Here is a 14,361-nt window from a genome sequence, read left to right on the forward strand (position 1 = left end):
ATCACCTGTAAAAAATATTTAAAATCTTTATCATCTATTACAATATATAAATATAAATATAAATATAAATCATATAATAATTGTATCCAATATTTACCAATGACAAAATATTTTCGGTGGCGGATAGAAGCGGAGAATAGGATAAAGCACCACCACCGTGTGTAGGGGCATCACTGCCACGTGATACACCGTGAATAGCACGAGGTGTTACCAATTCTTCCACACTGCTGACACTTGTACCTCCAAACCGCCGTCTCATCTCTTCTCACTTCCGTTAACCAAATACCTAATCATTTATCCTGAACCACACAACAAAACAAGACCCCATTCACAACCACATTTTAACGCCGTTAATACACATTCCCAAGTTTCCTCCTCACATTTCGTCGTCTTCCTCCTTCCCTCTGCTACATATATGTACGTGCACCTCCGTCTTTGGTGTTACACGATACGAAGAAATTTAAAGAGCTTCTACTTGTAAGTTGTAACGATTGAAAATGGCAAAGATTCCGATGAGGTTCAAGAGGATAACAGCTGCATTCGACGACGATGCTAGGGCACGGTTGTGCCAGAGCAGTGGAAGCGAGCATTCGGATCAGAACTCCGTGACGGACCTTTCAGATCTAGTTGACTCCTTCTTCGAGGCAGAAACAGATGATCGAGGTAAATCGTGCTGTGAAATTAAGGTTAGAGATCGTCTGGAGGAGATGGAGTATCAGGAGGTGGAGAGTTTTTATGGTACAGATTCGGAGACGAAGGAAATGCTGATCGATCTGATCGGTGATGACGAAGATGACCGAGCAAAGCGTACGATTCGTTCCGAGGTAGAAATAGTTTGCCGGAATTTGAAAATTACTTCATCCGAGGGTTTTAAGAGGCATCTGATGACTTTACTTCGACAGCGAGGGTTTGATACTGGTGAGAATCAATTCATAGTTCATACATCGTTTTAAATTTGCATTACGAATAGAAAAACAATCAAATTGTGCCATTTTTTTTAGTTTTGATTCTTAATTATTATCTACTGTTACAGGTCTATGCAAGTCCAGATGGGAGAAAACCGGACGGCATCCCGCCGGAGAATATGAATACATTGACGTTCTATTTTCCGGCAACCGTTACATTGTCGAATTATCACTCGGATCCGAATTCACAATCGCCCGACCGACTAAAACCTACCAATCGCTGCTGGAAATAATACCTAAAATCACAGTAATCAAACCGAACGAACTAAAGAAGATGATAAGATTAATGTGCGCTGCGATGAGAGCTTCTTTGAAAACGAGAGACATGATGGTTTCACCATGGAGGAAAAACGGGTACATGCAGTCAAAATGGTTCGGATCCTATAAACGAACAACGAACGCCATTTCGTCGAGGTCAACAACGGTAGCGGCGTACGGAGACGGCGAGTTTAACGGGCAGAGTTTTCTAGGGTTTGAGTATTCACCGGCGGCGGCCATTGTTGGTAGTGGTTATTGCAGGAAGGAGGTTGAGAAAATGCATGTTGTTGGTAATCTGAAGACGTTGATGCTCAATGGCATGTCATAGTAATTACGATGTAAATCGGAGGGCGTAATCGTAAATAATTATAGATAATGGACTGAGTCATAATTGTAGACAAATTTGGATAATGTTTTATTTTATATTTTTTTATTGTCGTTGACGTGACAATGTGACATTTTCATGTTTATCTTGTAACTTTTTATCCGTTTTGCATTCTTTTTTTATATTTAAACTTTTTTCCATAGAATTTACTTGTTGGTTTTTGTTAATATTTTTCAATTTCAATAAAAGGTTTTTAATAATACTAGCAAATGCATATATAATACATACATAAAAATTGCATCACATGTAGAGAGTTGTGACAAAACATATCTGAAAAATAGATAAATTGTTGTGTTGTTTTGATGTAGTTTGTAGCTTGTTTAATGCATGTCAAAATAAGGAAGAGACTAGAGAGCGAAAGGGCGATTTATTACACGTGACCCAATCAGGGGTCCAATAGCCGTTGATACGTGGTAAAATGCAGTCGCCAGGCTGTGTAGGGCTGTAGCCTGTAGGCCACCTCTAATATCTGTAAGATCATATTACCGTATATCATCGTCTATAATCTTCTATATCTAATTGTTTTCTTTATTTATATATATATATTCAAGATAACTATAAATAGTTGTTAATATAATTATCAGCCTATGCTAAATCCATGTATTATTCTCCATAAGGTGGTAATCACATGTTTCGTGTCTTGAGTACACCGTGTTAAATAGCGGATCCACTCAAGATACTAGTGTGATTTTAAAAAAGTGATAAGATTACGTGTAGCATATCCTCCATAATTATATAGTACATCTATATTATCTTATATTATACTATTATATAAGATATATTAATTAAATTTTAAGTTATAAGAGGTACAAATAAATAAACATTGTATACACTGATTTCACGCATTAAAAACAAATTGATGATACCCTCCTCCCAATATACATACCTCCCGGTAACCTTTCACTTCCCACATCTCTCATTTTCATATGGAGTGTTTTCCCTCATCTCTAGGCTTTAAATAAACGGAAGAACACAAACAAAGGCTTGTTGATGTTTATTCGTTTAAGTTAGCCGAATAAAAAAAATAAACACGAACGGATAAACGAACGTGTTTTTTTTGTTCATGTTTGTTCATTTAACATGTTACCTTGTTCATGTTCTTTTATATATATTTATGAACATGCTAAACGAATAGAGACAAACAAACTCAACTAAACATATATGAACATAAACGAACATATAATATAAAATGTAATTCAGGAGGTAGTCGACTGCATCTGCATAAACGAACATATAATATAAATAAAAAACTTTGGATCCTATCCAAAGTCTTTTGAATACCAGAGGGACCAATTTTGCAGTTTTGTCTAAAAAAATTGAACATAAATGAATATAAATACACATAACGAACAAACATAAATGAACGTAAACGAACATAAATGAACAAACGGGATCATTGTTCATGTTTGTTCGTTTAATTGAATGAACGAGAATTTTCGTTCATGTTCGTTCATTTATTAAATAAATAAACATAAACGAACTTCTCGCCGAACGTTCAACTCGTTTACAACCCTACTCACCTAGCATGATCAATATCCATCCTCTGACACTCCTACTATGGATACTTATTGTTACTATAACTTTCATTTATGGTTTCAACTTGTACTCTGTACCATTATCAAATCATGGTTTCAACCTGTACCATTATCAAAGTCATGTTTTCCCCCTTCATCCACCTCCTATGATCAGTAACAACTTATGTCTAACTTTCGATAAACAATCCCTTTCCTGCCTCACATGATCTGTAACCACCCTCTACCCCACTTCCCACTTGTGTTAACCACTAAACCATAACTCTTGTTTAACATTGTAGTCGTGGTGAGGGTGGGGGTGTACATAAGTCTTTTAGGTTAGGGCTTTCATTGTTTCTTAGTGTTTGTAAGAATATTGAAAGCTTTATATTATGGGTGAAGATGATATTTGAAAATTTGGCAAGATCCAAACATATCATAAGTTTCCTTCTATCCTCGTCGCATTTGAAACTTTATTTATTTCTTTACTCTCAATTGCATTTTCGTTTTGCATTCAAGTTATCATATTTAGAGTTCAAGAAAGGGTTGTTTTTTTTTAAAAAAAAAACACTTTTGACCACCGTTCGCAATGATGTGTTTTATAATGACTTCTGACTTAAATACTGTTGCGCGTGTGTTGCGCAACGCAACACTGGATCCTCCTTTTCAAACCATTTCTAACCTTACTTGAAGTTATATTATTTAACATAAATTTGTTTTAATTTTTTCAACAACGTTTTAATTATTTAATAATATTATGAAAAATAATATAAACATTTCAAATATAATTTACATAACTTCAAAACCGTTTAGTAAATTTTATATAAATACTTTTTGTGTTACATTCTATATAACTAAATATTAATAAATTATAAAGTTAATCACTAAAATTACTAAAGTTATTGAAGCTAACCGAACAAATAACAATCGTCTTGGATATTTTAACAAAATGAACATGTTGTTCGCTAAACTAATAATTTTATTTATTGTTATTTAATAAATATTATGTCGAATTATTTTATATAAACATCTTTAAAAATCGTATAATCACGATGATCTTTATGTTCGATTTTCAAATGATTAAAATTAAATCAATTTTTGATTTGGAATTATTTTTAACTATTGTATGGTTAATTTTTGTTTATTTCAACAGCTTGCAGATGTTAAAAAAAAACAAACTTCTTATTCTAGTTTGCAGATGTTTGGTCCACCTCTTCTACTACAGAGGGTTGTAGATATGGTCCGCAGACTACAAACGTTTTAGTTTCGAAAAAACAAACATCACCTATGTTTCCTTCATCCTCATGGCATTTTGAAAATTTGTTGATCGTTATGGGTGTTTGGTTTGTAGTATTTCACTAGATTTCATCGGAATTAAAATTTAGTTCCCATCAATTCTTGTTTTTGGTTGAAAATATGATTAAATTAAATTCCCATAAAATCATGAAAAGTGTCATTTAAAGGAAATAGAAAAAATTGCATACACCCTAAGGAATTAGATTCCAAACATCTATTAATAGGTAAATTACATTTTACCCTATTATTTCTTTATTTTCTCTCTCACAACTCTCCTGTAACTCTCCCAAAACTAATCACCTTTATGATCTAACACGTCTTCGTTAAGCGCTCTCTTTGTTTCTCCCCTTGACGCCAACCATCACAACGTTACTGCCGACAATCAGAACCTCACCGCCAAAGATCATGGTAACCTATTATTCTTGTCTTTATATTTTCTCTTCATTATTTTATCTCATCTCCAATCAAAATCCTCAACTACCATCCACATGTAACTACTAGTCTCCCCGGTCCCTTTTCTCTTTTTCTAGTTCATGAAACCTCACCTATACCCATCCTCTTTCTTCTTCTATGTTACTTGCACCAAAAAAGCGCTCTCCGTATCTTAAAACTTATTTCTGTTTTTCTTTCACCCACCCCCATCTCTCTATCCTTCTCAAGTTATGATTTCTTTGCCAACCAGTGGTCTCCGACAACATTTGTTTTGATTATTTTGTATGGAATTGGTCTCCGATAACCACTAGTCTCCGAGATTTTCCTTGATCATTCTAGGTTTTAACTGTTGGGTTTTATTCAAAAATTAGTTTAAAAAATAAGAGTTTAGCAACGGAAGACTTGAGTATTTTTGAAAAACTATAAACTAGTTATAACCAAACATGGATCTTCTTGTAAAGTTTGGAAAGAAAACAAGCACCAAATAAGATGAAGAGTTTGACAAGCTTTATAGACTTTGAATCCTCTAAGAGAGGCTTGGAATTTGATGGAGAAGGTGGAACCTTTGAGACACCAACATGTAACCAACTTGATTTAAGATGCTAGTCTTGTGTAGAACTCTTAATCTCTTAAGATTTAAGTTCATATCAAGATAAGGACTTAAAGATAGTATTAAGAAGCAAGTTTTCTTCAAAAGGATGAACAAAAGTGAGAGATTCTTACACCTCTCTTCATGTTACGGCTCGCATGCCAAAGAAAGAAGGAAAAGGCAAGCTTTAAGCCAAAACTAATAACCATTAGGTCTTGGTACTTTTAGCCTTTTACATACCTCTAAAGCCTATAGATTATTATATAATTCAAGACATGATTCTAAAGCATGTCTCCTATAATAAACAATCGAAAAGAAATCAATTCTTGTCCTCTAAGCATATTTTTTAAAATAAGAAAGAAAGAAAACAATATTTTTATAAAATTTCCTTTAAGCTTTTATAAGATATAAACCTCATCCCTTTAGCTAAAAGACAAAAATCTTTCCAGTCCAAAAAGATGTACATGACTTAATAAATCATACCTTATGATATATTATGTTACTTGCTAATGAAATTTATTATTTCCAAGAAATAAATAATTTCCAATTAGTTATAAGAGTTTATTGAATATTTATTAAAATAAATTATTAATAAGTAATCAATTGTATCAAGTTGTTGTGATTGTGACCCTTAGGGTCATATGTTAATTAGCAATATCACTTTAATATGACTCTTGAGCATACTAGATCTTTTATTCTCCCACTTGCACAAGACTCATATTAGATTGATACAAACAGTGGTGAACGTCTAGCAACATTTCACTGCCCCTAACAACATACGACTTTTGTGCCATTCTATCAACACCTAATTCCCCAGAAGTTCAAAGTTGCAATTGGTGTACAAGGTAACTTATTAGTTATCCCTTTCACCCTTTGTCATGGATATCATGTTGAACATGAGATACAAATCACAATCAATCTCATATGGTGTTTAACTTTTGGTAAGACGCCTTAGATGTCTAACTCTCAACACATAACATGAACAAATCCTATCTTGACTACATAATCCTCTTGCGTAGTTCACACATCACTCTTTAAGCTTAAGGCCAACTATGTATCTCAGGTGTTAAAGATACATAGATAGTACCTTTTAATCAAGTATCACTCATGATAGTGATCCATGATGTGATCTTGATGCAGGTCAGTTCAATACTAGTTCTCTAACAAGTACCTATGGAACCTGGTTACAACCACTTGCCTAATTTCATCTGGTGAAATTCAACCAATCCAGTTCATAATAGTCTTACTTTATAATTACTCCCATAATTATAACCGACTATGAACTTTTAGAATAATAAGATTATTCATGGATTACACATGTTAACAAAGAACACAACAAGTATTGATGTGATGATCATCTCCCAATATATCAAATCATTATATAATAGTTATTGTCATACTGTTCCAATGTCTAAATACTAAATCTAAATCAAAATCCCATTTCTAGAATAATAAATTCTTACCTCTGAAGTGTGACCATTCATACTTAGCTTAAAAGAAGAACTTTATTAATAGGTTTGACTAAACGTAATTTGTGTAAATTTTGAGAATACTTTCATCTCCATATTTGACTTTACTCTAAGTGTAGTTAAATATATTAGAGAATATGATTGGTGTTCTTTTGTGACATAGAGTCTCTTATCTTGATTAAGTATACTCTGAAAGTCACAAAGATTTCTGTGTGATCCTTGAACAGAAATCAACATAGTTTTTCAATGAACTCATTCATCCAATCATATTTGATTTCAACTTCTAAAGTAGTGTATTCTTATTTTGTAGTATATTGTGTCATTTTGTTTTGCTTGGGCCTTATTCCATCTAAACTTACTCTTCATTCCGTAATGAATTCAAAATCCAATTATAATTCATAATTATTTATATTTGTTTAGAAATCAGCATCTTGTGCAGCTCTTTACATAACGATCCTTTAAACTAATTATCTCATATATATTCTCCTAGTTCTTAAGCACTCTTAGAATGTTCTCATAGTCATCTAGTGACTTAACCATGTATCCAATTTGTATCTTGTGATATTCTCACATCATGATCATATAATAGGTCTTATGCATACTATGGCATAAAGGATGGATTCATTTTCCAATCAAATCGAATATAAATCATTTTAGCTAGTTCAAACCTATGAGTTGGGTCCTTTTGAGGCTGGCTCAAGCTTAGTGCCATTTGACAATGTGAAGATTCCTCCAAAGGAATCTTCTATTTTGATCTCTTTCAAGATATTGTCAGTATATACATAAAGATATAAAACTTTTAACATTCATTTTATCTATCTCTATAGATTTTACATTCTAAGAATGTATCTTGTCATTCCTAAGCGTATCATTTTAGAAACACATTCTAAGTCAAGGTGAAAAGGCATGACATGGTCAGAATGTAATTTCTCACGATTAAGTATGTCTCATTCATAAAATATTAGGAATGTCACTATGATCCCACTAGTTTTTAGTAAACACACATGTTTTATTCATTTTGATTTAAAAGCATACCTTATGGTTTTATATTAAAATGATGATTGCAACTTTGAGATGTTTGCTTTATATCCACAAGTGGATTTCAATCTTTACACATTCTTCTACGATAACATGGATTAAGAAAACCTCCAGACTAATCTATATACATATATTTAAGTAGATGCCTATTAAGAAAAACGGTATTTCTTGAAATTTATTTGCTATATCTCATATTAAGAATATGATTTATAGTAAATAATATCCTTGTTGATCTAATCATAGCTACTTATGAAAGACGTTTGATCATAGCCAATGTCTTGAGTATGATGAAGAACATAGTTAATGACATGAGTATGAGAAAATCATTTTATAACAAGTCTTGCTTTAAATGTGTATAGTTATCCATGTAATGTATTCTTTCTAGAAGAATCACTTACTCCTTCTAGCCTTACTATAGGGAGGAAGTTTAATCAAGACCATACTTGATTATTATACATGGATTTCATCTCATGTTCATGACTCTAAGTCATTTATCAGATTCGAGATCTAATATAACATTGTGGAAGTTGATGGATTTTCAAAAACCATCTAGAATAGCTCATCAATGAGAGATTTCATATTTCTCAAGTCATAGATGATTTCTACCATTAATTCTAACAATTTTTGTTTGTGAATAACTATTATTCAATTTTGATAATCCCTTTTCAAAACTCGTTCTAACCGTTACTACATTAGACTATAGTTCTTAAATTGCTTCAAGTTACATGTGCCTCCCACTTGCTTTGTCATTAGAAGCTTGCTTTCTACTAACTTGGCTTTCAGAAGAATAAGAGAACTAATTCTTGGTGGGTTTGCATATGATAATCTAAGCCGCATTTAAAGGATTATACAAATATGTATTTAGTAGATTTTGGACTTAGAAGCTTTAGTCCAATACATGCTTCAAATCCACAAAACACTTAAATAAGATAGGGATGGAGCCTTTCCATAATAAATATTATAGAGAAAATATTCTATCTACTTATTAGTTGGTATTTGTACTCAAGGTACAATTGATAGTGTTCTAGGTATTATCCCAAGGAAATAAAAGGAGGACATTTTTACCGATTAGAAAGTAAATCATACCAAGTAAGATTTAATTCATCCCTTATTATCATTAAGGCTTTAGATAGTTCTTCCCGATTTGTATCTCAACTTCACACTTGAAATCTTCAAACAAGATTTCATAATTATGTTTTACCATGTAAAATATAATTATAACTACTATAGTTGTTAATAAAGTTGATTTGGTATCTTGTGCTAAATTTTGGGCATTTATTAGATAAGAAGTCATACACATAATGTATAGTTTCTTAATAATTATTTTCTCTACTACTTAGTGAAAATATCATTAAAAATCTTATATATATATATATATATATATATATATATATATATATATAAGTAAGATTTACATAGGTCAAATAAACTATCTTATTCGCCTTCAAAGACCCCTTTCTTGAAATTGGAATATGTGAATGTCATTTATATAATAAAGATAAAATGTTAAAGATAAGTTCGATTCAAAAAAAGTTTAAGTCAAAGGTACTTTGTATATAGAACTTTTTATTTATAAAAATATTTACTTTATTATCCTATTAAGAGATCTAGTCTCATAATAGAAGTTAAATCATTTCCGAATATGAATTTGATCATTATAAAAACAATTTAAGTAAATAATCAATCATTCATAAATTAACTGATACATATATTTAGACGATCTAAATTAAAACATACATTGTTCCAAAACAAACATTGTTTTATAATACAAGTACATTATGTTCTAAGAATAACTATTAAACTAAACTTCGATATCATAGTTCCAACTTGCTTGTGCTAAGTTGGTTAATTTTCTGTAAATATCTAAAAACCATTTACAAATACTAGATTAACATTTAAGAACCAAGTACATAAGTGTTACATGAAAAGTATAAGTTCTATCTAGTAGATACCTGAAGTATTAGTCTCTTCCAGACTTTCTTTTCAGATAAGAGGAGTAGTTCCTCTTCTAGTGTCCAATATCTCCAGAAAAGAAACAAGATCCATATATGTGGGTCTTATTGGATTTCTTGTGCTTAAAGGTGTTCAGTCCATAAAACATGGGCCTTTTAGATCACATAATGTGACTCTTTTAGACTTGCACTATCTAATGTTTGAACTAGTTTAAAAACAAAATAATATTGTATTTGTTGGAATATTGCTTAACATGTTATATATATATATATATATATATATATATATATATATATATATATATTGTAACAACCGGTTATTTCGGGTCAATAAAAGTCAATAAAGGTCACATTTGTCCAAACAAAAGTATAACACTTAAATTAAATCATAATATTTCATAGTATATGCATGGTTTTCAGTTTTGGGAATCTAATTCCATTCCAAAACCGAAATCACTTCCTTTATGGAAGCCAAAAACCGAAATCTCTTCATGGGGAATGTCAAGACCGAAAACTCTATCATGTTTATCCCTTGGACCGAAATCTCTAACATGCTTATCTCTTAGACCGTAATCAACTCCCCATGTGAAGTGTAGGACCGAAAACACCCCAAGAACCAATCCATGGGACCGAAAACACTTTGTTTAAGGCCCATTAAGGCCAAAATCTACTCATATATATATATATATATATATATATATATATATATATATATATATATATATATATAGGTATAACCACAAACACTCTTCATTTCTCAATTCTTAGACCGAAATCCTTCTCAATTTTGCTCTCAAAACTCATCCGTAAACTCCATATGTTCATAAGATTTCCCAGATCATCATCCAATCTTCATATCATTAACCGAAATCATCTTCAAATCTTCATATTTCACCCAAGAACACCAAGAACACCTTCATATCTTCAAGCAGTTTCCTAGATAACCTTCATATCTTCAAACTTACTCAAGAACACTTTCAAATATTTCCAAAGATTATTGTAAGTATTTATTGCATAATCTAGTGTTGTCTAACACCTTAATTGATTATTTCACTACTATAATACAATATTGTGTAGAAATATTATTAGGATTACAATTATATACACGTGTTCTAACCTAAGGATTATCACATCCCAGTCGTGCCCAACTAGGAACATACGCTCTAGGTGAGTTCATACCCCTATGTTTTCACTATGTTTTCATTATTTTAGGGGGGGGGGGGGGGATACAAGTAAAACAAAGGAAATATTGTGTTCATATCTGAATTGTTTTAAATGATTTCAATTGTCGTTTTTACTAAGGATATATATATATATATATATATATATATATATATATATATATATATATATATATATATATATATAACTAAGATTTAACAGGCTTAGAATTGGTGATCCCGTCTTATTTCATGTTCCTTGTTTGGTTGTGGGCTTAGGGTATAATCATTTATTCGACTACCTTTTCAATCGTAATTATATATCCATTATATATATATATATATATATATATATATATATATATATATATATATATATATATATATAAACTATTTAAACATGTTAAACAAAAATAATATGTTTGCAATTCATTTTATTACTGTTTGAACAAATGTTAAATTTCTCGTAATACCTTTATTACAGACTTACGATTTCAAACATTTAAGTTGTTAAAAATACAAAGGTTTTTATTTTCAATAGAACATACACGTTATACTTCAATAGGTATAGTTTATGGAACATACATAATATTTTTACTAAGTTCGGGATACAATACAAAACAAACATATAAACTATAATATGTATAGTTTATGAGACATACATACATTTTATTCATTACAAAGTAGCTTTTCATTATTCTACACGTAACCGTGACATAGCTTTGTGAGATACACTTCAAGTACTAATCTAAGTACCAACAAAAGACCTGGAATTTATAACCAGAATCTCCTGGAGGGAGAGCGTGACACTTGTGTATAGATCTATATGGGAGTGACAATCTCACACCCAAACTGCTAGCTACAGTTAGGCCGGCAGGACTGGGGTGACAAATGCCGTGCCATTTTCGATGCCTGAAGAATGTTGTATTTAGGCCATCTTAGGTCATCAAGCATGGTTATAATAACTCACAATTTGGTATTGAACAATATGATTAGTGTACGAATACATAAACAACTTCATATGGTTTTATTTAGTAATAAAACTACAATACAATATTTTACAGTACAGCTGGTGGATCCAGGCACTCACATTTACAGAGTTTTCATACAAGTACAAATACAAAATACTATTTCCAGTACAGAGAAAACTTACATTTCTAGAAATATACATTTTATGGTTTTATGTGAATTAAAACTACATTATACTATTTCAGAGTACAACAACACTTATACATTTTAGTCTTAAGTTACTAAGACTACAATTCATTTACGACAGAAAATATTGAATTTTTTGGAAGAAAACATGTACATTTTCAAGGAACAAATGACAGATTTCAAATACAAACATGATTATGAACTCACCAACTTAATTGTTGACACTCTTTTCAAAACCACTTGTATTCTCAGGGAATCAATAGAGGTATCCACACAGGTTTTGGGAAGACGGAGCTTTCATAGTGTCGCGTCTTTTAGTTTTTGCTATACATTTTAGTGCCAAGTATACATTGCTTTGAACACAGATGTAAAAATATGCATTGTCTATATCATAGTTATTGTCCTTTGATTACTATTATGCAATTGTTGTGATATTGTACATGACGTCATCTGCCCCCGAACGTTTCCGTCGTTCCGGTTTAGGGGTGTGACATATATATATATATATATATATATATATATATATATATATATATATATAATTATCCTAGACTTCCTGGAAGTCAGGAATAACTATTCCTAGTATGATGTTAGAAGCATCATGTACATCACAATGATGACTTTACTAGGTATCATGTTCAAGTCTATTGATCAAAGCAAGTTGTTTAGGACCAGGACCTTTAAGTGTATACAATTTCATATCTCTCACGAGATTGTCTCTCAATACATGAACCCATACATTGAAGTTCTATCTATTGAATGTTATTGTTTTTTCAAGTCATTAAAGAAAATGACAATTCATGGTAAAGAGAATGGATTATTTTCCTACAAAATTTTAACAAAATTCATTTAATATATTCAATAGTTAAACCTTTAATATTTAATACCCTTTTAGTTTCCAAAAACATTAATTATCAAAGTCTAGGATCCAAGTTACAAAACAAATAAATGGTTATGTGACCTCTATCCCATTCATTTGAATCCAACCTGGTAGATATCGATTATCAATTATATTCTACTATATAATTCATAGATTTATGAGATTGGTAATAACAAATTTAATTGGACATGTTTGATCTCATCTATGCCTCAAATCTCGCTTGCTTATGTGACCTTTATCCCAAAAGATTTTCGATCAAATCATCCAATTTGAAAAACTTGTGTAATCGGCCTATAACTTTGTTATAGAAATCATGAATACACCCTGGCCATCAAAAGATAACACTAAGATATTAGGTGACCTTTATCCCACTAGTGCATACAAGAGATGTGCAAGTGTTTGGATGGGGTTTTGAGCATAACAAACAATCATATGTGTGCATTCAACCCTAAATAATTTGATCTATGTTTTCTCTAATTGAACATACAACTTGAATAACAAATAGGGTTAGTATAAGGTTAGAATAATCATACCTTGATCACTATATATTAATAACAATTCAAATCCTTGTGTTGTTGAAGCCTTGAGAGCAAGCATCACGAATGTCACACCCTAATGGTTCACACTGTAACACCCCAGAATATCAAGAGTAAAGTTGAAGGGCTAAAAGAGTAAATTGGAAAGGGCAACTCGGTGATTCCACGAGTGGACTCGGCGAGTAGGGTCGCGATTTTGGTCGCGTGTTAAGTGGCCGACTCGGCAAGTCGGCGGCTAGACTCGGCGAGTAGGCGCTGAGTGGAGAAAACCCTAATTTCGGAGGATGAGCCCTATATAAAGGACATTATATCCTCTCTCCAGCCTCCTTACCTTCCCTTAAAGTCCAGAAAACCCTAGAAACACGATTGTGGAGGTTTTGAGTGCAATTGAGCCTTGGAGAAGAGAATTAGAGGAAGATTTTAGAGAGTTAAGAGGCTTAGAGCAAGGGGCTTTGCTTAGATTCAGATTTCATTGCTGTTGGGGCTTCCTTTTGAGGTATTTTCTCGTTCTTGGGCTGTTATTCTTCTAGATTCATTATTCTTGGAATGTATGGGAGGTTTAGCTTGTGGTATCTTGAGTTTGAAGAGTAGATATGAGGTTGCTACCTCAGATCTGGAGTGGAGGAGGTCTAAAGTGCATTAAAGTCCCTGTTCTTGAGTGATTAGTGAAGCCATCATGTCCCAAACCCTAGCCCTAAAGTGTAAAATGCCTAGATCTCTTTGGATTCACGTAAA

The 14,361-nt window shown here is 31.9% G+C and overlaps 1 protein-coding gene across 1 annotated transcript; it reads left to right on the forward strand.

Moving 5' to 3' along the window:
- Positions 1-220: 220 nt before the first annotated feature.
- LOC145054243 (uncharacterized) lies at positions 221-1,753 on the forward strand. The gene is made up of 2 exons (XM_079002392.1): positions 221-918; positions 1,034-1,753. The coding sequence occupies exons 1-2, from the start codon at positions 498-500 to the stop codon at positions 1,549-1,551; spliced, it is 939 nt and encodes a 312-aa protein (XP_078858518.1). The 5' UTR covers positions 221-497; the 3' UTR covers positions 1,552-1,753.
- Positions 1,754-14,361: the final 12,608 nt, after the last annotated feature.

This window comes from Lactuca serriola, chromosome 5 (assembly GCF_051521515.1).
Source record: "Lactuca serriola cultivar US96UC23 chromosome 5, Lser_US96UC23_V15, whole genome shotgun sequence".
Classification (NCBI taxonomy): Eukaryota; Viridiplantae; Streptophyta; class Magnoliopsida; order Asterales; family Asteraceae; genus Lactuca; species Lactuca serriola.

What these genes read in the sequence shown, in the direction of transcription:
- LOC145054243 (XM_079002392.1), top strand. Translation starts at nt 498, where the DNA reads ATGGCAAAGATTCCGATGAGGTTCAAGAGGATAACAGCTGCATTCGAC. An exon ending in ACAGCGAGGGTTTGATACTG is followed by an intron (nt 919 to 1,033) that starts GTGAGAATCAAT and finishes CTACTGTTACAG; the next exon opens with GTCTATGCAAGTCCAGATGG.